At 41.8% G+C, this 26,052-nt stretch overlaps 1 protein-coding gene across 4 annotated transcripts in view; it reads right to left on the bottom strand.

Moving 5' to 3' along the window:
• Positions 1-26,052, bottom strand: part of DAAM1 (dishevelled associated activator of morphogenesis 1) — a 159,775-nt gene that overhangs the window by 16,893 nt on the left and 116,830 nt on the right. For all 4 annotated transcript variants that reach the window (XM_058567030.1, XM_058567031.1, XM_058567032.1 and 1 more), the window contains 11 exons: positions 25,785-25,895; positions 25,559-25,662; positions 24,301-24,367; positions 23,956-24,073; positions 23,384-23,522; positions 23,045-23,103; positions 19,699-19,886; positions 18,877-19,176; positions 18,463-18,570; positions 10,761-10,867; positions 3,939-4,023 (listed from right to left, as the gene is read on the bottom strand). In XM_058567030.1, coding sequence (XP_058423013.1) covers positions 3,939-4,023; positions 10,761-10,867; positions 18,463-18,570; positions 18,877-19,176; positions 19,699-19,886; positions 23,045-23,103; positions 23,384-23,522; positions 23,956-24,073; positions 24,301-24,367; positions 25,559-25,662; positions 25,785-25,895 — 1,386 coding nt within the window. The remainder of the gene's footprint in view (positions 1-3,938; positions 4,024-10,760; positions 10,868-18,462; positions 18,571-18,876; positions 19,177-19,698; positions 19,887-23,044; positions 23,104-23,383; positions 23,523-23,955; positions 24,074-24,300; positions 24,368-25,558; positions 25,663-25,784; positions 25,896-26,052) is intronic.

Here is a 26,052-nt window from a genome sequence, read left to right as displayed (position 1 = left end):
ATATTTGTTGGATCTAACTAAGGGACCTCAGAAAAGGCAGTCAGTCTAGCTGCCACCAGCAGAGAAAGAGAATTGGAATTTTAGGGAAGGAGGTGAATGGTGTGAGGTTGGAAATACATTCCAGGTAGAGTGCGTATCATGTGCCAGGGTCTGGAATGGGCAGCACAGCATTTGTGCAGGTGGAAGAGTGGCTGTAATGGCAGTGGGGGGGCGGGGGTAGAGGTGGGCAAGGTCAGAGAGTAGCAAGGGCCTCATGAGAAGTTCACTCTTTATTTTGAGGGCACTGGGCCGTAACTTAAAATCTTAAGTAGGGGAATAAGTTTGCATTTGAAAAAGATCGCTGTGCTTGCAGAATGGAGAAAGAATTAGAAGCGATCAAAAGTATTAGGGGTTGTGATTAGACAGTTGGTGCATTAATCCAGGTGAGAGAGGATGATGGCCTAGACTGGGTAGTCGACAGATCCTAGAGCTAGTCAGGGGAGTTGAATGGAACTGGCCTGACCTGCTGGTGGATGGATGGATTGTGGTACATGAGAGTCAAAAGGGTGAGGTCTGGGCTCCTGGCTTAGGCAACAAGGTACAAGAGTGTAACAGGGAACCCAGGAAGAGAAGGTTGGAGGAGGGCGGGTGGAGAGAGGGTGAATTTAGTGCTTGAAATCCTGACAAGAGAACCAAGTGGTGATTTCTAGGAGGCAAGTGGACAAATGGGTCTGGAATCCTCAAGAGTTCTGTTTGGAAGACAAAGCATTGGTGCCTGTTATAAGAGGTAGGGTACTGAATGCATAGATGGGAGTGAGGTAACCAGGGGAACCATCAAGAGGGAAAAAGCAGGGCAGGAGAGAAGCCAGCATTGAAGGGATGAGGACAAGAAGAGGAATCTTCAGAGGAGACAACAGAGGGGCTTATGTGGTATCACAGGGCCAAAGAAAGAAAGCATCTCATCATGGAACAAGTGGCCATCAGTGTCACACCCCACCAAGAAATCAAGGAAGAAAAGGACTGCAAAGTGTCCCCTGGCTTTGGCAACAAGGAGGGTGTGTGTCCTTAGTGAGAACAGCTTTAGGAAGGTGAGGAAGATGGACTGCGGTGAGTTGAGGAAGAGTGAACAGGAGGCAAGTGTGGACAAGCTTTCAAGAACTGGCTGTGTCAAAAAAGACAGGGGACAATAGCTAGATGGGGATGTGCAGTCTTGAGAGGTGTGTGTGGAAGGCTAGGACTTGGACACGTTACGTGTCAAGAGGGAGAGGCGGAAAATCTGGAGGAGAGGGGCACAGTCCTCCAATCTGGCTGGGTCCCTGAGCAGAAGGAAGGGATGGGCCAGAGCAAAGGACACCCCTCTTTCCTAACGCGATGGGAGGGGAGAAAGATGGAAGTTGATGCCAGGGAGTTCACAGGGCCGTGGCCTAATAGCTTCTAGGCATTTATGTTCCATGTTCAAATGGTGACAGTGGGCAGGACAAGTGTCTTCTTGCTCTTCCTCAGCGCAAGGTGGGAGGAGGGGATGCGGTGGGTGGCAGGACAAGGAGAAGGAAGGAGGAGGGAGAGGAAAAGGCTTGTTTTTCCTACTTGGTTTGGATTTTTACCTACTGGGCAAGGACATTCAGTCCTAGTCTCAGGGATTGCCCCTCCCCCTAGCCGTGCAGAGCCCACAGGCCCCTGTTCAGGATAACACAACCACTCTCTCTCTCCTGTCACTTACAAGAGTATAGTAAGAGGCACATGCTAACGGCTCAGTCCTTCTCAAAGCAGAGCCAAGTAACAGACTGTGTATAGATAGTTTGGGGAGGAACGCAGAGTTAGACAAACACTTGGGAACAACAGAAAGGTATGCATTCCAATAAAGAGGCGTGTATTGATCTCATCTGAGATCTGAGCTCAGCAGATAAAAGCAGCAGGAGAGGAGGAAACAAATGTGGCTCAAATGCAGATCATAAATAGCGAAGAGATGCTGGCTCCAGCGCTCATCTGGGAAGAGTGCTGTATGAAGGAGAAGGAAGCAGAGGGAGGCGGGGGAAGACGGGGGAAGACGGAGGAGGAGAACGAGCCTGGGAGATGGGCAGAGCGCGAGACACACAGAATTACCAGGAGATGCTTGGCCAGATTCTGCTTCAGTAGACTGATTTTCTTACTTGTATTTATTTGAAGTACATTCTATTTGCACTGCAAGCCCTTGTGGCAAGATTTTGAAATCCCTTCCCTGAAGGAGGAATTTTGCTGGATGCGATTTCACAGTAAACAGATCTTGTGGAATTTTAAACATACAACCTTGTCGATAGAGGCTGAAGGGCTAAGGACTAAAGCAGCTTTTTGCATGGTTCTTCATCTGCGTGGGCAGCTTCTGATGCAGGCAACTAGAGTGCAGGGTCACCTGGGGGCCAGGAGGGGCATGGGAGGCTGGGCTCCACTGTCTCGGGGCAGAGACTCTGTTTTGACTGGTGTTCAGAGAGGGAGAGAAGAGTGTGCAGAAGAGCTATAAAATGCTCTAAGAAATGAATTTTAGGTTTAGGAATTACTTTTAAACTATTCATACACAGAGCATCCTAACAGACTTCAAAACATAGCCATTAACAATTTTGATAACTAAATCAAACCTTAAAAGGACAGCGTGAAAAGTGTTTCTACTGCTAAGTGTGAGGGTTTCACTGAGGACCACTGCTGATGCAGAGGCCTCAGGGAGGGGCAGGTTCATGTAGGGATGGGGACACTGCACACATCGCTCCTCCCTGCTTTGTGTCTGAAGCCTTTTAGGACATCAATGAGAACCACGGAAAATTCTCATCTGGACAAACAGACCCTCCACCCGGAGCCAATTCACCACCCAGGATCACTGTTATTGGAGCAAAATATCCTTTTCCTCTGCTCTTGGCAGCTGAGCACACCTACAGACGAGACCTCAAGTTAAGCCCAGAATCATGATTGCTTGTGTCCACAGCTGACCTTAGGTGGACCTGGCTCTAACAAACCTGGGCCTCTTGATCAAAATATGATTCCATCCCAAGGACAATGAGACGAGCAGACAGAACAGTCTTAGAGCATTTCGAGACTGTCTCCATGAAGCACAGACAAATTTAGGCCCAGACCAAGAGACAGAAGATAATCCCTGGAATATCTGCTAGTTCAACAACACTGTCATTTGGGGACAAGTGAACGAAGCTGCTGAACCCCACATAACATGGTTGGAGCAGCTACACAGAGCACGTCATGGAAATACTGCGTGAAGAGAGGCTGGGGCACCACACTTGACTTGCTGCCTGGCCACGGAAAATACAATTATCCCCAAATACCAGGGACAAGGCTGCGTACTGACTGCGTGTAAATGTATCATGTACTTGCTAGCCCTGGCATTTGAATTCACTGCCATTTATGGCATAAGAGGAGTGCCATACAACTTACGGAGACAAGACTTAGCCCCAAGAAATTTCTGCCCCACCTTATGACACATACGAGTATTTCAATGTAGATCGAAATACTAGGGGTTTCAGTGGCTTCTGTGATTGTGGGAATGGTGAGCCAAGACCAAGATGCAAATTGTATTAAGAATCTAGCAATGAATCAGTTTACATAGTCCTGTCTGGGATCTCACAGTGCTACAGAGATTCTCGATATTCCTGTGAAAGATAGATTTTTCCACTAAAGCTAGTAGATTTATATGACCTACTAAGGCATAATAACTTAATTGCAGCATGAGGGACAGAATCTGGCATTGTGGGTCTCAAGCATTTGAAAAACTTGTCACTTTCCTTCTCACTCATCATTTTGAGGAACAACGAGAGAATAAAGTCATAAAGTCTCCTCATAGAGCTCCATGGAACCTTGGTTCAACCTCTGCCATTCAGAGAAAAGGAAATCATCTACCAACAACAACCAGATTTTCTCAATATCCCACTTCTTGCTGAAAGTCAGCTGTCACTTGTGCTCCGAGACGTCTGGCAGCTCACCTGCTCCAACATGTCCTTGGGCAGATCTTCCTGCTCATCCATTGTTAGAATTGCCTGTTTGATTTCATCATTGGATAATTTCAACCTGGAGAAAGAATATTTTATTTTGTTGTTAACAATATTGGCTTGAGTATTAAAATTTAATGCAAGATCATTCATTTTGCTACTTCAGCTGCTGATTTTCAAGTACTATTTTTCTCAAAATCTCTCAGTGAAAGCTTATTTCCTGATGATACTGTACCTAAAAATAGTATTTTGAAACTGCTTTAACATTCTTTCAGGGCTTTGTAATGCTCTGCTGACACAGAGAACAAAGCTGTTATGTTCTATCGTTTAGTTTCCTTAAGCAAGGGATTGAAAGATGAGAAATAGGGACAACACCCATACACAACCATTTTAATATATAGTATCTATGAACGGCAGGTGAAAGAGGAAAACTAAATTCTTAATTTGATTATATGTCAGGAGTGTTTAAAGTTTGCTGTCATATTAAAAATGGATTTTAAGGTTAGAATCTATGTTGTTGTTTAAAAATTGAACAATAGTTACTATACAAAAATGTACAAGCACTTCACAGTTAAGGAGTTTTCAGATAAGTTATTTCACTTGAGCTTCAAAATAACTATGATGGTCATTATTTTTAATAGAGGGAGAAACTGAGCCTTAAAATGGCTAAATTATTTGTCCAAGGTCAAACATATAGAAAGTGGCAGTATCAAACACAAATCTGACTCTTGATTGCTAATTCAAAATTCTTTTTATAAATATGGCTTATCTAGTTAATATCTCACAGGTAAGGACTTAAGCAAAAATGCAAATCTATTTTTGTCTACCATAAATTCATGATTTACTTATTTAATTAAGGATTTCTGTCTTGATTATGTCAGGAAAAGAAAGTGTTAACTATAAAATGAGTCATGAAATTTAAAAATATACTTGTAAAAATGTGTTTTTATTAGGCATAACCAATAGTTTTAACCAGGGCAAAACATCTTAATCAGATTATTAGCTGTAATAATGGAGTCATTCTTTTGTTCTATTTGTACTCATTAGACCTAGACTGACTTTAAAAAATCTTACCTCCTTATAAGCTACTACTAGCTTATAACACTATTTATATGAACACATTAACGTTATTCGATCTGTTCTTCTAGTCTATGACCTTCAAGAAGAATCACCTTTAGGACTGGACATAAAGACATAAACACACAAACATAGAGCAAGACGTGCAGCCTTCATACGTAACGATTGAAGGAAGGGGCTTTGGCATCAGAAAGGCTGGGTCCCAATCCTGACTCGGGCACTTTTTGGCCAGTGTGACTTTGGAAAAAATTTTTCTTAAGGCTCAGTTTCCTCATCTATAAAATAGGAATAATAACAACTACATCAAAAAAGAGTGTGTGTGCGTGTGTGTGTGTGTCTGTGAACAAGTGAAATAATGCACGTGAAGTGCTTAGCACAGTGCCTGGCCATAGCAAGGGCTCAAGAAACTTTACATATACTTGACAAGGCAGACTTTTCTACATCAGAAAAAAAAAAAGGAGTGCTTATGTAACCTTAATATTCACGTGCAGCTCTTTGAGCATTAAACAGTGCTTAGTAGGCTTGTTGTGAACACTTCACAAAGGACCCTTGTACGCACCATTTCACCTGAGTTTCTTCTCTTTATACAATACCCATTTGGCCTGGTGTATTAAAAAAGAATTAGAAAACGTGGTGATAATATTTGGCAGAATCAAATGATAAGCTGAAACACTCAGGATATAAGGGTATGTAGAGCACACATGGTCACCCGTGCTCTCACATGTAAATGAGGGGGCAGGGGTGGATACAAAGGCCATGCGAGGAGAAAACAGCACAGGGTGGAGCGGGACGAGACACGCTGTACTCTGGACACCTCTGGCTTGTCCATTTCTCTAGATTTTGACATGATCTTGTTAACACCATCCATCCTGCTATTTAAACTGAGTATCGTTTCATGTGCCAATGAGTAGGGAAGGGAAGGAACAAATTTCGGAATCCTATTGTACTACTACCATTCTCTTCTATTTCATGGTTTCAAATCCAAATATATCATCTAGGCAATGGGCCAAGTTGTCCATGTTCTCAAATAAGACCCATTCTATCACCTAGTCCGAGTTTCGGAGCTATCATAACTCCCAGGCTGTGGACAGCAACCTCGGACCGGGGCAGACTGCTCCAGATTGTTTTGGTCATTCTTGGGACAATCATTGCCCCACGAACATATTCACCAGAACATCATCATGGAAAACCCCCAAATTCAAATGGAACAATGTAGCCAAGTTGGCATGGGTAAAACATCTGACAGGGGAAAATGTGTATCAGGGTCTCCCTCTCCCGGCCCTGGGTAGCCCTAGCTCCCAGACACTAACAGCTCTTGAGTCAGGTAAGGGCGAACACCACGGGGCGGCCATGCAAGGCCAAGGAAGAGGAACACTAGGGAAGGCTGAAACTGCCCCTAATGAAAACCAACTGGCTGTGGAAACACCTATAGTATATAAAGCTCTGCTTATAAGAAAAAAATAAATTAGTTCTGTGTCCCTTTCACACTGAGCTGAAGAAACCACTTTATGGTGTAGATCTGCTGAGTCCTTCTGTTTTGCATTTGAAAGAAAAGGAGTTGAAAATCAGAGTGAGTATAATACTTGAAGTATCAGATTTGCATTTCATCAGCTGCCCATATGGAGTGCAGAAGTTCTTGCTTTTGAAATTGTATATATTTATGCTCCTCAACCCCCAGAGGCTGTCTGGACTAAACATTAGCTCCAATTCATAACAATTTTGGTTTCTCTTAATGTGGCCCACAAAGAGACTTGAGACTTTAATGGATGGTACTTAAGAAAATCTACCTGTCAACATACTGCCTTGCACGTGGCCTGCTGGAGCCGACAAAGAAACCGTACCTTTGGCGAAAGAGAAGGGCACGCTGCCCTCCGGGATGGTTCTATAGGTTGCCGAGTTCTTAGTATCATCTGTCATCCACAGAATGAGTTGCTAATCTCTGTAATTTAAGGACCCTACCAATTCTAACCTTTTAATTGCTTTTAAAGCTTGGCAGTGTTCTGGTGTGCTGGAGGGTGACAACTTTTGAGACATCCACTTCAACTCTCTTTACAAGGCAGGAAACAAACGGACCATTTTAAAACAGTATTTAACACTACCTTGCTCTACTCAAATATTTCAAAAATTTGCCAAGAGAATTGGAACATCTAGGCGTAATTAAAATAAGTTAAGGATGAATGGCTAGATCAGCCGTATCTCTGCTTCAGTGGATTTAAGCCAAATCCCCCTGCTTTAAAGTAGCTTTTTGTGGTTTACTATACCCTGGCTACCATGTTAAGTGAGCATCTGGAAAAAAAGTACGGCAGAACACTTCATAAAAGTGGATTTTAGGTGGGTTCATTTTGCAATATAAACCAGCTTCCAAGTTTCTTTCTGTCTCATCTTTTTTTCTTTGGAAAGGAGAAGTCGGTTTTAGGAAATAAAGCACAGTGAATTTTAAATTGCCACATGTCGCCTATACACAAGCAGTAGGAAAGCTGTTGCTCACTCTGTCAAGGGCCTGAGGAACGGGTTCCCATCCTGAGGCACATCATGTCCATTCCACTCTCTTCTCCAGTCTGTCAGAGGCAGAGTCCCTGGTGGCCTGGAGTTTCTGATTCAAAGGCACACTTTCCAGGCAGTCTCTTTCCAGGAGCTGTGAGTGACCCTGGCCACTCACTCTGTGAGCCCCATGCAAAGAACCTCCACTTCCTCTCCTGCCTGGCCCAGGATGGGAAGGGCGTTCCTTCTGCCCGCCTTCTCGGCTCTAGGCGGGGCCATGGCAGGTGCCCCTGACCAAAGGGTCCGTTAACTTTTGCAGGGTGAGGGGAAGGAAGAGCTTTAAAGGATAACCACACACCGCAGACGTGCGCTCATTAAAATACACCCCATGGAATATGCCACAGGCTTTCACTGTGGTGGAATCTGGTATAATGACTGTATTGCTAGGTGTTAAATTCCTAGTCAGCAAGAAAAGAAACAGAAAGGGTCGCCAGCCTTTGGGAATGAAATAAGCAGAAAAGAAGAAAGATAGTAAGTTTGGAAAGGTAGGAAATCTTGACATCAACTTGGGAACGTTCCTATTCATTGTCCCCACGCATAAAATCAGTCCCCCGAGTCCTACTGAGGGTTTCCTCACCTCTCTCAATTCTGTCCCTCATCAGGTCTCACCTGGACGACAGAAAGAGCCTCTATCTGATGGCTGCTGTGCTTCCAGCTCTCAACCCCTTCCAACCTATCCTGCTAATGCCGAAGAGATCAAACTTGGAACCTTATTAAAACAAAGTGTTTTCCTCCTGAACAATTTGCACCAATTCCCAATCCCATGAGTATATAAACAGGCCACTAGCTAAGCGGCTACCACATGCAGGCAACCTGCCAGGGGCTGCCATGCACTAGGTCTAATTCTCACAAGCCCACTGCAAGGCTACCACTTGCATCATCTCTACTTTACAGATGAGGAAGGCATGGCTGAGCCTGGGCTGACTCTGCCCTCGCCAAGGCTGCAGGCAGGGGTCTCCGGCTCTCCTGCCTGGCCTCACACGATGCAATCAGTAATGGCTGTAACTGCAGGGCTCTCTTTATTAGCTGTGCTTACATCCCTCTGGGGCCTTTGCTCCAGCTGCACGCCTCCTGGGAACTGTCTCCTGCCCCCCCGCCCATGTGACTGGTATCACCCTTCGAGACCCACCATCTGGTGCCCCTCTCCCTCAGCTGAGCCCCCGTCTCCTTCCAGTCAGACCACTCTTAGGAAAGGGGGAGAGTGACAGCCAGGTAACCACTCACTGGTTAAATGACTAAACAAAAAACAAAATAAAATCAAGTCTGCTTCAATTCTTTTACTTTTATCACAGCACATGCAACACGTCATCCCTGTGCTTTCCTGACGAGAGAGTAAAACTATTGATCGTGGAGCAGAAAAGCAGGTGGGACTGAAGCCACTATGGGAGAGAAGGTTCTAGCACCTGATCAATAAGGCTCCATTACCATAAGGTCTACTGGGACTCACTTTGTTACGCACAATACACTTGTTAATTATGCTCATCGTAATACTATATATTCATTAAATTGGATTTTAATAGATAATTTAACAGCTACGAGGCAAGTCCTTAAAATCGTCTTCTAGAGAGAGTTCAGAATCATTCAAGTTCTAAGTCACCTTAGGCTCTGACACTTTTGCAGTAACAAGGCAATTACATACCACAAATATGAAATAATTCCTTCAATAATGGGATGGGAAATTTGCCAGAAGGAGTTGTAACCTTATCTATAACTAGTGTAATTACCCTGGTTGGCACCTGGTGCTGAGAATAATCCATCTATGAGGAACTAGGTCAGTTTTTACTCCTATGAGCACTTAAATACTATCGAAATTCAGAGTGCTAGATCCCTTTGTCAAGTTATTTTAGTGTTCATCTAGACTGCAAAAGCACAAAATATAGGGAGAAATTCTAGGATTAATAAAAAAACTTCCCTCAAATTTTCAATTAATTTTGCTATTTAGTAAGAATGTTATTTGTAAAAAGAAACTGTAACAAAACAAGTTGTATACACTACAGAAGAAAAATTAGTAGATCTTCAAATTACTTTCAACGGTATCTTCCTGAGCATGTGTTCAGGGAGCAAAGCGGGGTAACTACAAGGCCTGGGCATTTACACAGCTTCCAGCCAGACACAGAAAGGAAATGCTAAAGGGATGGCTCACGTTACCTTACTATTTATGTTAAGATTCAGGGATCTCACTCAGCTTCAATTTCTCTTGCACTAAAAGCAACTTTTGCTCCTTAAAGTAACATCTATCTGGCTAACAATCAAGCTCCCATGCAGAACACCATGCAGTGGCTCTTTGTGTTAAAAGAAACTCACTCAAGACCATCTAAAAAGTAAGGACAACTACTTTCCCTCTTTATTCCCCCTGAAAGAGAAGTCACCTTACACCAGTCTCAATGCATACACAACATTCTTTCCAGAATAGAACCAATGTGACTTATACATAATGCCCTGAAGTTCAGGATTCTTTACATCTTCATTCACCTCCTAAGCATTGGGTACTTGCCTAATGTGAAGGTCCCTTTTAGAGAAAACAAACTAGATCCAGAAAAGCTACTTGAAATACCCAGGATGACCTAACACATTGCTTGAAGCTACAATCAGATTCCAGGCTCCCAAATTTCCTTTCTTCTTTTTCAAGTTCCACAGCCATGATGGTTCACTAATTATGAGAAAGATTTCTGAACAGGGCTGGACTGGATAAATTAGCATTTCGCTGAGGTTTGAGATTTACATAACTATTTATTTGTATAAAAATGTTCAAAAAGAGCATGAAACCATATAACCTTGAAGTATAAAAAGGTGACTTTAGAAAGCAAAATAAAACAAAGCTTTCATGGTTGGTGCTGATTCTGTGACAGTGTTATTCAATGGCCAAAATATCTCTAAAGCCAAGAAGTACAAGCAAAAGTAAAGACCATTTTACAGGCTCTCTGGGAAAAACAAACAAAGGAACATTGATTCGGAATGTTCTGCTTTTTACATTTTGGAGTCTGTGGAACTTAAACTCTAAGTAAGTAGGTGTCCAGCTCTGATACATTCCTCTAGGGAAAGTGAGCACCAAGGTTCTCCTCACCTTAAACAGAAGAGGGTCCAATGAACCGTCCCTCAGCAGAGTCCAGGGAAAAGAACAAGTACAAATGTGAGGTTTGGAGCCACATGATAGAAAGGCTGGTCCTACCAGAAATGTTTATTCAGTATCAACAATACCTCGAGAGAAGGATGTTGCAGTTCTGAGCTCTCCGACCATCAATCACCGAAAGCTCTTTGACCTTTAGTTTGGAACTCAGTGTGTCATCGATGGCATCTGCTTCTTTCTATAAGGAGCATGAAAGAAATCCATCAAAGTCAAACAGGGACATTCCATCTTCAGATACACGCTCCTTTATGTTTTCTGTTTACACACACACATACACACACACACATAGACAAAGCTGAAATGGTGAGGAGGGGAGTATAGGGAGGTGGTGGAATTGAAACAAAGGCTAAAATCTAGCTGACAAAGGGAAATAATAAGAAAAGCTGACCACCCACATTTAAAAAAGCATTGTTTGGAAGAACAAAGTGCTTCTAAGTTGAAGATCCTAAGCGTGCATATACCCTCCCTTTGTCCCCCAAATCCCTATGGCTAGCAGACAGAAGAACTGTCACTATGAATCAAGCTCAGCTGACGCTTGCCACCGCCTGTCCAGCCATTTGCAGGGCCCATTCATCCCAGAACCATTCGCATCCTGAGCACTCAAAAAGCTGAACAATAAAACCTCCCAAACGTCTTCATGTGCAACAAGAAGCTCCTGAGCCCAGATGGTAACTTTCATTACCCTGGAGCCTGATGGACAATGGGGAGGGGGCAGTTCAAGGCATTAGTTCAATTACTTAAATTAACAATAAAACACTACTTGTATACTCTGCTGCTATACAGAAAGCTGTAAGCAATAATGGCCAGTCATAATTTATGGTGGGAGAGGCATAAAACAATTATACATAAAATCAAGGTCAAAGTATAGACTAACTTGATAAATAGCAAGTTTGATTTCATTAGAGGTCAGGATTAATTTAAAAAATAGATCATGGCACTTTAAAAATGTAAGGAAACCAAAGAGCTCTGGAACTGTATAACAGTCTAGGAAACAAAGATGATATGGAGTTTATAATAAGAGGCACCCTGTGATCAAATTTTAACTGTCTCTTGTCGTGCTGAGATTTCAGGCATACCTCTAAATATTGAGTCACGAGTTGAGACCCAACATGGAATTACCCAGACATTGCATGACACTGACTGAAAAAAATGGGCTAACCAGGACATTTTGAGCTTACAGTGAGCCAAGGAGGTGTACTAAGCAGGGTTTAGGCGGTAGCTCACTTACCTGCTTGGAGTTACTGTTCACAAAGAAATCCTACAGCCATGGCAGAGGCATGGAAAAGGCAAATCAGATATATGCTGTTCAGAAATTAGAGCCACCAATGGGGGAAAGTCAAAGCAGGGAAGGAAATCAGTGACACAGGGTAAGAGATGACTTATGCCCCTAGGAGCAGCAATGAGAGTTGATGGAGACCAGAGTGCCTGGCTGAAGACACAATGAAGAGCCCAGTACTGAGCATTCAGGGTAGAGAGAGAAGACAGCATTTGCTGTACACAATTTTCAATGGTGGCAAATCAAATTCAGAAAAGAAAGGACTTAAAATACCCGAGAGACCCAAGTTAGGAAAGGAACAAACCCTCTCCGAAAGGACCATTGGGCTCCATTTACTCAACATGATGATTTTCACTTGAAGCAGGAAAGTCATCAATTCCATCAACTTAAGGAAACTACTCCCATTGTCATGTACTACTAGCAAAATATGCTTTTTTTGGGTGGAAATAATCTGTCTTTTTGTGTCATAAGGAAGGATTAAGAAAAGATAAAAGACAAGTTCAAAAACCTAGGTCAGTAACATTCATTAACCCTCAGTACCACTCAAAGAGTCCAAACAATGCCTGTGGGTGCTACGGACAGGTATGAGGAAAAAGACAAAACATGCAATTAAGAGACAATAAGTGATTCATGTGGTGTCCGCCATTGGTGGCCCTGTCCCAACCGCCTCGGGGCTGTCCAAGCACACAAGGTCAACCGTCTCTTCTGGAAATAGTTCACAGAAAAGAGTTGGAGCAAAGACGGGAAAGAGGAAGAAGTAATTGACATGTTATAAGAAAGTTAGAGCTTTCTTTGCATATTTTTGCCATGCTAGAATGAATAAAGCTTTGGTGCGCAAAACAGCCCAGCTTTCAGGCCAACTGCTTGCACAACCAGCATTTGCTCAGCAGATTCCTTAAGGCCTCGTTGGTCCTGGCAGCACTGCCAAGGCCAATTTTACACAGATGAGCTGTTTCACATCATTCTTCTAGTGGGAAACAAAATGTGTCCTTACCTTGCTCCACCCATACAAGGAGAGATTGCTTTCCCAGAAAGGCATTGAAAAAATAAACTGATAACCACAAGAACCCTTTCTTCTCCTCTGATGTCACAGTTTTCTTTTGTCCCTCTTGTAATTAACAAGTTTTCTACTCTGAAGCTCCTTAGGACTCTTTCTCTGTAAAAGCAGTTTCTCCTTTCAAGGGCAGAAAAAACTATGGTGAAGTGAACTCCATGAGGTTATCTTACCCTACCTTCCTCTCTCAAAGAGACACATTGCTAGCTGAATTTAGATCCTGCTCTCACTATCTGCCCTTCAAAGAAGAAACTTCTATGAAGTTCTCTGGCAACTCATTCTCCATAAGTTCCCACTGTCAGGAAATTAAGACTTCTGACCTCTACTGTAGTGGGGTATGGAACCAGGCAACTATTAGTAACTAGGTGTGTGGCTTGGGGCTCAGTCTCGCTATCTGTAAAATGGGGTTGACAACTGGCTTATGACTGTGAGGACTCAATGTAATAATGCACATAAAGCGTTTTCTATAGTAACTGACACATAGTTACGAGCTCTATACTTGGAAGTATCATACAATTCAATTATCTTTCAAGCTGATGATCAAGCCCATTTTTCCTCCTATTACCCTGCTTTCAGCTGAGCTGAAGAACAGCTGGTCACTTGTAAGCAGTGGCAGCACTCAGTGTAATAATTACTAGCTCAGTAACATATCCTACCTTTCATGAGGGGAGGAGGAGGAATGCCATGGGAGAGTTTGGTTAATTGTTAGCCTAAGATTCCCCTTCTTTAGCAGTCCTTTAACCATCACATTTTAGATAAAATCACAAAACTTATTAGATGGGGTATGTTAAAAATAATGATTCCCCCAGGCCTATTTCAAATAAGTTAACATTCTTTTCGAAACCTTAAATTATTCACTAACTGGCTTGGGCCAAACATGATAGAATCGTCTCTATTTGGCTCCACCTAACAGGATGTCTGAATTTTCCAGGTGATTTTTAGTGTAGGGGTTAGGGCTTGGAATATAAATAGGAAGTTGGGACTTGCATTTTCAGGAACCAGTGCTGATACATTCCTATAGATCGGGTTCCACAATGAAATGATGAATTAACACTTCATTGATAATTATAACCCTTGCATGAATGGTTCTTAATCTTTTTGACGTTGAGATCCCTTTGTAAATCTGTTAAAAGCTGGGGATCCCTCTCCAGAAAAATGCTTACACAAATATCTATATAAAACCCTGCAGTGATTAACTCTACCATGGAGTCCAGCTACCTTATACTTTGGTCCTAAAAAAAAAAACCATCACTTACCATTTTCTCTTCTGCTTTCATGTGCCATGGCTAAGGACCAAGATTATTGAAATAAATATCCTAAATCATAATAATTTTTCAATGTTAAAACTAGATATAGAGAATAATGAAAAATATAAAAAGAATAAAAAAGGAAAATTGTAAGAAAATACCACTGAATATTCCAAATGGGACCCCAAGAATGACTTGTATCTTACATATTAGCAGGAGAGGTCAGACTTTGGAGCCTGGAATAGCAGTGACTGTTTCATAAACCAGAGCAGAGAGGCTTTGAAATGTTAGACTACTGCCCCTAAAGAAGGGTGTCTTCAGGCAAAGAGGAGGGAGGAGGAATGGAGACAGTGAGCTGTTAATTTATAGCTACGACTCCCTTTAGGTAAATATAAAGTTCATTTCCTCTGTCCAACTGCATGGATAAGGAGAATGAATCTATAACATCTCAAGATGAAAATTTCCCACAAAACCAGAATGAATATTGTTTAATTGCATCTGAAATAGTACTACTATGCAATGCGCTACATTATGTATTAAAATAAGTCTTTTGTGGCTGGCCTGGAAATCATGTATAATATAGTTTCAATGAGAAAAAGAAGTTCTGAGATTCAAGAAATTGCCTTCCAAATGAAGTTCTGGAATGTGAGCAGGGGAATAACTGCACGCTATTAAATTCCATTCCATGTGGCACATAAGCTTACATAATCAGCTCTGCACACCTTTGATATCCACAAGGAAAAAAAGAAAAAAACAGAAAGCCCTGAATAGGAATGGTCTTATTCTTAAAACTGGAGTTAAAGAAACTCATTACAAAGCCTGACCTTCACAATGAATAAAACCAAGGCGTAAGAACAAAGTGAATCTGAGAATTATGCCACTTGTAGCCCTGAGTGTGCCACCTGTTCGGACATGGAATACACACTAAGCCATAATTTTATTATCTGTGAAATAGGAATATACCCACCTCACAGAGTTGGTGTGAGGATTAAATAAAAAAATAAGTATACGAGCTCCTTGAGAACTAAATTTTAGGGTTGATGAGATTGGGAACTACGTATACTGTACTCAGCACCAAAAATGTATGAATACTTAATATTGACTTGCATCTTTTAGTCTATCTTACGGCTATTTACAGATTTTCCTCATCTCTGCTTATATAGTATAAATTGCATTGTAGGTCTGTGCAACAGTTTAATACATTTGCATCCTGTGAAGGACTTCATATACAAAGCAGACAGTATAAATATCCATTCTGATTTTAATGATATAATAATTCTCAAATCATTGGGGCATATCTTGTGTGTGTGTGTGTGTGTGTGTGTGTGTGTGTACATATTATATAATTATATAAAATCTTTCCTAAATGTCATTAGTCAGTGTTCATCTAATTATACTAATCTAATACTGGAGATTTTTTCAAAATCTTACTCTGTGTAGTGTTCCTGTTGCTTACATGCAAATAACGGTATTCATGTGTTCCTCTGGGTCTCTGAGAAATTTACTTGGCCAAACAACCGGCTGAAATCCAGAAAGTTGCACCAGGGTTTTATAACTCTGGAGGGAAGAAAGAGGAGACACCACAGAAAAAATAGGCTCCCAGTATTCATTTGGCAGTGGAAAAGAGAGCATTTCAAGTGTGACGATAATTATATAGTGCACTGCCAGGACTAAAATGAAAATGCACAGGCCTTTGACATTGTCATTAGTCGTGAGACAACAAGACATTCAATGACAGGCACCTCATTTCCTTTACTCTGTCCTATATACAGCTGCTAGAATGTACGCATCTTTTCATTTTCTGTCTCTCAACATTCAGTAAATTCAATAAAATGGCTCAAATTACCTTCATTTGGGAAACATATTTATGGTTTAAAAATTCTCATCTCAAATTCTTGCACCAAGAAGGGAAACATACTTGAATCAAGCTGAGCAGGTGTGTTGAAATTTTTCTCTAGAAAGTGCTACTGAAAATGTCAAATGATTCTACTTACCAGTCTACTCAGTGTTAAGTACAACTGAAATGTTCAGGTCTATCCTGACTGGAATGACTACTGATTACTTAAACAGTGATTGGTTGCTAGGAGACAATTACCCAATTGCTAGGCTTCCTGCAACCCTGTCTCCCAGAGCCCTTGAGAACCGTCCACATATTTGTCCCAGAGCATTTTGGCAGCATCCTTCTGCACCTTCTGCTGAAAGCCAGTTAATTATGAATCTTGTAAACTTGGGTCTTTCAACCACCTGCCTTCATAATAAATGCAACCCACATGCTCAGACTTGAACAGCATCATTTGGAATAACTGCTGTTTCCCTTCCTTTAATTTACTTCTTTAAGTTCCCAACCATTCATCTTAGGCAACCAGAATGGACCAGTATTAGTGACTGAAACTGAGGTGGGAAATCAATGAGATGTGTATCGATGTCAGATTATTTGAATCTGCCAGAAAATGCGCTACAATGTACTAAGACTTCATGTCAAGGCCCAGAGGACACGTTCCTGGGATACAAGAGAGAAAGAGAGGGGGAGAGGGGGAGGGGGGGGGAGGGAGGGGGGAGGGGGGAGAGGGGGAGAGAGGAGGCGGCCTGTTGTAGCCAATCATGAATGAGTCTAGTCCAAGCACCTGCCAAATAAGGGCTCTAAACACCTCTTTTGTTTGTCCTTTGAAAGATAAAGTGTCTTGCTTTCTACTGGACAGTGTCTTATCATCTTTTTTCTTTATTTTCCTTCACTTGGTGTGTTCAATGTTGCACAAGTTTGCCTTCACACTTACAGTGGGCTCCAGGTGAGGGCTCCTATTTTAGGGTCATGCTGCTATGGCAGGCAATCCCCTGCCTTTTTGTACTGTACTAAAATAGCATAAAATACACTGCAGAGAAGATTTCCTCTAAGCGAAAATAGTGTGGCTAAAAGACATATTACTTTTTCTTTTCAGTTTCAGATGCATGAAATGCCATTTTGAAAATAAAACCCTCAGCTTTTGTTTTCCCCCAGCCTCAGTTCATCTTCTCCCTCAGTGCTTGGCAGTTCTTTCCGAGACACTCTTTCTTGAGAACCAGGCCAAGTCTAAGCAGACTACAAAGTCTGCTGCTTCTCTGAGGACGCTCCACCCTGGGCATGATTCACTCGGGAGTTAAGGGCCTCCCAGAAAAGCCGACGGAAAGCCCCTGTGCGGATGACTGGCATTCATGTGTCCCTATGAAGATGCACTCTGCTCTCTTCACCACTTCTCTTTCTCAGTCTTCCTTAAGAATCTTTCTGCTCATACTCCAGGACTCAATGATTCCATTCCCAGGTCTCTAACTGACTGTTTGGGATCTCACTTCACCTTTTCCTTATTCTTCTGAAACTCTCTGTACTGAGACACCTTGCTGTGACTTCTTCTGTTCCACCCTTAAGAAGCTCTACTAAGATGCCCTCTACTAAGATGAGGAGTGAGAGGAACCACACAGATATGACCAGGGCTCATGACGTGACTCTGTCTACTTGGCCACATCAGCAAGCACCAAATCACATGTTCTCACTACTATCACAAAAGCTTTGCTCACTTTTCAGAAGATTCTCTGGTCCTATTTGATTCATTGCCATCCCCACATTTGCTCAGATTTTGAAACCCCACTTCTGAGTCAAATCATGTTCGTGACATACAGTAAAAAATTCTCTCTAGGTTCTATCCAGCTGCCAAATTATAGTCCTTTACCAACCCCTATACTTCTAAAGGTTCCATCTATTTCAAAAATCAGTCTACTTCTGATAATACCATTTGATATATATATTTATAAGTCAGATAAAATAAAATGGCTTCAGAAACACTATGAGGTGACAATACAAGTTAGGTAACTCACCTACTAGTATTTTCTCCTGGTGACCCATTTTGACTAAGCACAAGTGATAATAAGAAACAGAACTCCTTCCACCAACAGAGACGAGGTCTTGGACACTAACTAGGGTATGAAGCTCCCTCGTGAGGACCTTATTTACCTTCAGGGTGTTCACACACACACACACTGATGGGCACCTAGACACATGTGCGTGCACACACACACCATGCTGCTTTGCAGGAACACACCAGAGTAGAACACACAGCCTAGAACTAAGAAGCCTGTCGTATCATGGTTATGGCAGATGGCTCAGGGAAAATGCATGAGGACATGATTTTTCACTTTTTTAGCATCTGGAGGGCACATGCTGTTACCTGCTGTCTTTGATACGCTGAGAACGTTCTTTCCAGGTCTTCAAGATCTAGAATTTTGAAGACTTTTGTATCATCAATTTCAGTCCATACTGTTCCTTCCAGTTTGTTCTGCAAACATCAAGTTAATAAGTGCTAGGATTTATAGTTAAGCACGAAAAGAATGGATGTGGTTCTTTTTTACTTAAAGGGCTGCTGTCCCCAATTTTTCATTCTACCCGATGCTCAAAGTGAGCTGGCTTCAAACAATATGTCATTTATTTCAGAAGCCTTATCACTTAAATATCTGAGCTAGTGAGAATCCCAAGTCCATTCTAGAAAATGAGATCATTTAACAGATAGGGCTGTTTCCCTTTCGGGGACAACACTGTGAGCTGCTAAAGCTGTCCATTAGAGGGAATTGGAACAATGGCTTACCTCAGGCAGCTTAGACCAGTTGAAGGATTTCAGGGCATTTGTGGGCTGAGGAATGTTTTTCTTCTTAAGTGTGAGACCCAGTGGAGCGCCAGGAGGTGGCATGATTCCCCCTAAGGGAGGAGGCCCTGGGGGAGGAGGCGGGCCACCAGGAGGGAGGGGAGGGGGTGGAGGAGGAAGCAGTCCACCTGGTAATGCTGGGGGCGGTGGGGGAAGAGGGAGAGACCCCGGCACAGAGGAAGGAAAGGGACCCCCTGGGGCTCCAGGCGAGGGTCCACCTGGGATGGAAGCACAGACAGCCCTCTGAAAAGACAAAAATAGGAAAAGAGAAGATCAACGGAAGAAGTAAATTCATTGGATGATTTTTGAGAGTCTGAAACTTTGCCTACAGTTCTGATAATGTGGGTTTAAGGGGGCACCAAGTCAAAGGGACTTTTCAGGGCCTTTGTGGGCTCTGTTGGGTCAGCCCTTTGTATTTGGTGCTCCAGTGCTTGTTTGCAAAGCATTCACATGTCTCTCACTTCTTGCACCATCATACAGTGTGGTTCTCCTGAAATTCGTTTTCATTTTAAGAAGCTAATATGATTTCCCTTGCTCTTATTAGAGGATCTGTACTGAAAAATGCACACTCTAAACCCCTCTACTGCCTAATGCACACGCGAAGCACAGGGAGCAAGTCTCACAACCACTGTGATAAATCACCAGACGGTTCAGGTTTTATTCCCCCATCAGAAGCTGTCTACTTAAGGATGAGGGCTCCAGGATAAGTGAGGCCTCGGCAGCTGCCCAGAAACGGAAGAGCGGCCCGCGGCCCTCAGGCCTCACCCTGCTGAGTTCGTGGAGCTGCGCCGTGAGATCCGCCACCTGCTGCTTGACGTGCTTGTGCTCAGTAGTCTCCTTTTCAAGTTTCTCTTTCATTTTATTTAAGGTCTGCATCATCTCTTCCTTCTCTTGGGTCTTGGCATCACATTCTCGCTCTTTCTTTTCCAATTTCTGTTGTAACTCATTGTGCTCTACGCAGGAAAACAATTGGTCATGAAAACAAGGGACTCTTCAAAGCTGAAGCATTTTCTTTAAACAGAAAACTGACTAAGGATGATTGCAAGGCTCTTTATTAGGTAAATATTATTCCTCTTCTCCATCAAAGGGAGCGACCCTAGGGCTCAACGGTGTTCACGTATGGAGGGGCCTTCGATGAACAACTTTATAAACTACGTTTTGTAAAAGATGGAAGAAGAGACCCTAAAGTCCCAGTTCTAAAGATGTGAGAAACTATTTGTGGAGGAGAATGCTGCCTGTTTGGTATTTAATTCAGAATCCTGTCATATATAAGAGCCCTTTAGCCACACTTGAGAAAATGAATATTAAAAGGGCCTCCTGTCACAAATTAGAAATGAGAACGAGAGAAGTCCAGTGTTTATTAGCTAAGTTTGCTGCCTCATGTCCAACTAGCAGACGGGCTGAAAAGGAGGATCTTGCACCCTGAGGAAATGCTGCTGCCAGACCCAGCGCTGTCCCAATGCAGAATCATTTCTCCCATTCCCCCTCAGAAGGCTACTTGGACTGGAAGTATTTTATGCTTTCAGCAAACAATTCCTAAAACTTGTGAAAGCAGATGTTATCATCTCAGAATTAAATACTTAAGGGCAGTAGTACTAGCTGAGCATGAGGATCACCCTAATATGGGAAGAAAAATACTCTCTCTCAGCTGTAGTGTCCCTGACTTCCCCAATCCTGCCATAATGGAACAAGGCATCCACTTGAGTGTAATGCTTGTCTACATTGCCAACATGCTTGCTGACTCGAGCACCGATGGAGTGATGATCCTTGGAAAAGAGGTCTAATTAAGTCTAGGCTGCAGATTTTTATTTCAAATACTTGGCCCCAATTCCTATTCTTTTTATATCAATAAACCCACTAGAGATATAACCCACGGGGGCAGACCTATACAGAGTTGGTCTCTATTTCTGAATTTGATAACACATTTAAATCCTTGCTCTCTCTGTCTCTTATTTTCTCTCTTCTGAGTCCTCCAAAATCAGAGTTTGCAGAACAGGGTTCAAGCCACTAAAATCCTTGGATTTCCCCAGCCTTGGAGTTAAGATAACCATCAATGCACTTCCACCACTCCATGAGTGCTTTCCTGACTGCTTTAGACGTGAAAGACTACCTCATGGGAAACTACTGTAGCCCATTTTCCTTCTCTTCTCCATTTCATTCCTCTTCGACAACTCTAAGACTTAACTTCCTATCACCAGTCATAAGCCTTTGACAAATCTGGCCAAGCCTTGGAACCACCTGAGGGATTTTAACATTTCAGGACCCCAGAGCCCATTCCAGGGAGTCTAGTCTGTAGTCCAGGGGCAGGGTGGTTTTCAAATGCTCCCGAGATGATTCTGATGTAATGCCAGGTTCGGGAAGCTCCAGCCTAAGGGATTCTCTCCACAATGACATCCATTTTATAATGCACTTGCTAAGCTTTTATTCAGCACTGACTGGGTGTGCTGCACTAAAGAGAATTCTCCATCTTTCAGGTCCATAGAACTTCCTGTCTCCTCGCAGCCTTCACTCTCTAATTCATCAACATGCACCCTCTTTAATACAACTTTGCTACTTGAAGCTTCCAGAAAAGAACTGATTTTATCTACAATATTTCCTTTTTTGGACTCTCCCCATGACCTCACTTTAAACCATCCTGTTCCTCCTGCTGACCTTTGCCACTTTCTCTTATACCACTTCAGCCGCCTAAATCCTACAAAAGTCCGCATCATTGATTGTGCAACTAGTATGTGCCAGGCATGATGCTCAAGTCCTTATATATGTTTTCTCATTTAATCTCCACAACAATCCTGTGAGTTAGGTTTAATCTTCATTTTACAGAGGAGGAGACTAGAGGAGAAGAGGACATGACTTAGCCTACCTACACAGTCAGTCAGGGACAGAGGTGCGACTCAGACCAGAGCCCAGCACAGAGCCTGACACACACAAGCCTTCAATAAGCATCCACTGAAGGAATGACTGAATGGTTCCAAAGCTTATATCCTCAGTACTCTCGTCAACTTGCACACCTCAGTCTCCATGCTCCAGGGGGTACCCCTAAAATACCACTCATTGACCATTTTCTCTTTGGTATACTCTCTCCTTACTCTAACTTTTAGTCAGTGTTTCTGTTCTTTCTATAGTAGTTTCTGGAATTTATTTATAAAAACATATGTGCAACCTCACTTATTTGAAAGCAATCTGAATTTATATGATGAACCCACAATATAACAGTCCTCCACATTTGGTATTTTGCAGTATCAGTGGTGGCTCGGCTTTTCTGCTCAATGGAAAAGGACAAGTGTGAGGAGAGGAAAGGAAATGCTTGAGCATTGCTTGGACCTTCTTTTCAACACACTAAATATCAGGGTGAGTGCTATTATATTTCACTGGCTCTGACTGAGTAACTTGGACAAGGAAATGGAAGTCAACTAACCAGCATACTGAAAGAGTAGTGGCTGGGGGTATGACTGTTTTCTCAAAGAGGCCAACTTTAATTTGCTAATATTTTGAAGGAGGGGGGAAAGTTACATTCATTTGGTGAGTGGTTCGCACAGTGATGGGCATAAATGACCCTCCTGTCACTCAATGCTCAGTGTTAATATCAAAGACATATTCAAATACCAATAGCTGGTCTGTTAATGTTTCACAATACACATATATCTACAGTGGTCAGTAATTTTCTGCATGATTTCTCTCTTTATAACTGGTGCCAAATTAAGGTCATGTGGGGGATTGGGCTGCTGAAACCAAGTGGCCGTGGTGTCCCTTATATTTCTTAAAATCCAGTGTGCTTTAAAGAGGAGTTATGGGATGGGGGGAGGGTTAGGATGATTGTTAGTTAAGAAAATTTGAATTAATGAATACTGAACAGCAAATGCTACAAGCTTTTCAAAAAAGTTTACACGATTATAATAAAAGGCTAAAATATTTGGGAGTTAGCATAATAACTAAAATAGCTCAATTAAAGAAAAAAAGTGCAAAATGCCCTTAAGACATGGAAAAAGAAAGGCTATTGATACACCAAAGTTGATAAGAAGCATCAATGCAAATTTCTAAAATAAACAGAAAGCAGAGTTGCTCAATAACCAATAACATAGTCTTTCCTCTTGTCAGAGCCTCAATCATTTACCTTTCCTCATTTTTTCTGCTTGTTCTTTCCACTGCTTAACTTCATTTTCATTAACCAACCTGTATAGTAAAGAAGCATTCATTACAAAAAACATAAAAGACCCACTGCTAAATGTATGCTCTCTAGGTACAAAAATAGTCTACTGCAGAGAAGATCCTCAGCATACCGAAACCCACTTATACTCAGGTGTCACTTAGAAATATTACATGTGTATACAGTACAGGAACTCATATTTACTTCTAGAACATTTCAGTTCTCCCAGTTGCTATTTTGAAGTAGGAGAAAATGTCTTACATTGTCACTATTATCTCACGGGCAACAAAATAAGAAGAAACTCACATTCGTACGACATTCTTAATATTAAAGTTTTCCAAAGGTGTGGAGTCGGGGTCCTGTCCTTTGTCATTCTGGATAACTATTTGCTGTATAATTCTATCCAGGAGTAGCCAGTACTGAACACTGTTGCCGTTTCTCTTGTCTAGAAAAGAAAAGAATGGTGGAAAAATTCTTCAAGTTGTTTCTAAACTAGGACAAATATGTTTCAACAGTGGTCACCCACCAGAGCCACAGAACCAGAGAGATATTTACAACATCTGCACCAATGCTTCCCAAATTCTCTGGAATTCTGACATGCGATGATCATTTACTTGATTGAGAGGCACTTTCTATTCCTTTCTAAATGTGTTGTAAGGCGTATATTTATTTTCAAATCACACTAAGTTATAATTCGTTTCATTTTGAGAACTTCACGATATCCCTTAAGCTGCGTAGAGACACATCAGGCTGTCACAAAACCAAGGTTTCGAATCCCTGGTGTACAGCCAACCTAATCAGCACTGTTCAGAAGACACACCCCTGTCAATGACGTCTGAACATTAAGAAACACATGCGTAAGTCACAAACACACTCACAAGGCATTTGGAGGCAGTGGTGCAGGATGGACATGAAGTGAGGGTAAGCTTCACTATGGGTCAGCCTCTTCCTGGTCAGCTCAAACATCTGCGTTGCACTTTTTGTGTCTATATGAACCTATTTCACATGGAAAAGAAATCTAAGTCAAACATCCAAGTTCCTCAATTCCTGCAACGCAAGGCAAGCAAATCGAAGGCAAAGAGAAGCTAATCTTGCCATTTAGGTAGCAAAACAGCACTTCAATTTAGCTCCTAGGTTACACTGGTCCATGTCATCTCTACAACACACACTACACAAGGAAATGAGCTGATGTGTTGAATCAGAGTAATTGTAAGCATACATACCAGTTCAAATCTTTTGGCAAATTCTAATTCATCTTCATTTCGGAGCATTTCAAAAAAATCTAAGTGCCTGAAAGACAATTAAGGAAAAGCTATTAAAAGTAGAACATTCTATAAACAGAGGCATACAGGAATCAGGACATTAATACTAAGGCCTTTCCTAAACTTTCAGAGAAATCTTTAAAAGAAATAAGACAAGAAAATTTGAATGCCTTTGCTTAACTATGCTCTTTCTAAGAAAAAAGACATCATCTGACTGAAATGAGATCACAGTAAGAGACAAATTTAAAGGCCTAAGATGCCTAGTATATAGTAGATAATTAATAAATGTTTACCAAATGCAAAGTCAATCAAGTCCAGATCCTGCTCTCAGACTCCCTTTACGGAAAAACAAGCCCACATACCTACACTTGACTGGTCGCTGAATTCAAGATCACAAAAGAAACGTCCATGCTGTTCACTTTCTCATTCAAACATTTGAGCCCCTACTATGTATTTCAGACACTGGGGATGATAAGTTCTATAAAGACAAATACACGAGGGTAAAGGGTATACAGAATGATGGGAGGTGAGGTGAGTAATACGCACACAGTGGTTGGAAAAGATCTCTCTGCAGGGAACAAGAAAACAAGCAATTTGGACATCTGTGGGAAGATCTGCGAATGCTGAGGAAATAGCAAGTGCAAAGGCCCTGAGGCAAGAGTACTTAGACATATTCACAGAATATCAAGGAGAAGAGCATCCTGGAGTGCATGAATGAGGGAGAAGAGTAGTAGAAGGAAAGATCTGAGAGCTAGGGAATATGTTAGAAGTAGTAAAATGATTGCAAACAAGAGCAAATGAACAGGAAGGTGGAAATTAACAATCACAGAATGGCTATCAAAGGTGCCAAGGGATTCCATATGTTTTATAGTCAATTTTCATAACAGACCTGAAGATAGCTGTCGTTATCATCATCACTATTTCTTACAGGTACAAAAACAGTAAGGTTCAGAAAAACTGTGTAACTTGACCAGAATACATAGCAAGTAAGAGTCAGGACTCGGATATGGATTCAGATCTAATGCCAAAACCCACACTAAGTTCTCTTGGCACGGTGCTGCTTCTTTCCTTTACAAAGTCTGACCACAGAAACATCGTTAGCTGGACTACGTTCTGGGGCAGGCTGCTGATGTTACAGACGGTCACAAGGCGTTCACAGGCTGGCACTATACACATGGAAAAGGCATGATCCATCTCAGATCAGAACAGTCTGACTTACCTATCTAGGGTTGAATTTTCATGTTCCCTTAATTTATCTATTACAGGTTGAATTCCTAACATCAGAAATTCATAGCGAAGATGAAGTCTAAAGTCCAAACTTTCCTGAAAGTACAAGGGTGATAAAATACATATTTATGCTTTTTAGACTCCACAGTCAGTAATCTTTTCTTCTTATTATTATTATTTAATAATATGATTTAAATTGTGGTCCAGAAGATTCTTACCTCTCCCGCGCCTTGGCTGAGCACTGCGTTAATGAAGGACATGATGGCTGTCTTGAGACTCACTTCATCTCGATACCGCCCTGTGCTTCTATCCAAGTCATTGATTAGTGTCTACCAAGGATACAGATATAAGAACAAAGGGCTGAGTCATTATTAACCATACACTCATTTTATTAGTTTTCTTATACTCAGAAGTTAATTTTTTAAATCTTATATGTAGTCAGAATTATATGGGTCTATAGAAAGCCACCATTTTTTCTTAAGATTA

Source organism: Diceros bicornis, chromosome 24 (genome assembly GCF_020826845.1).
Source record: "Diceros bicornis minor isolate mBicDic1 chromosome 24, mDicBic1.mat.cur, whole genome shotgun sequence".
Lineage (NCBI taxonomy): Eukaryota > Metazoa > Chordata > Mammalia > Perissodactyla > Rhinocerotidae > Diceros > Diceros bicornis.
Note: the sequence above shows the minus strand (reverse complement) of the source record. Positions and strands in the feature narration are given on the sequence as shown.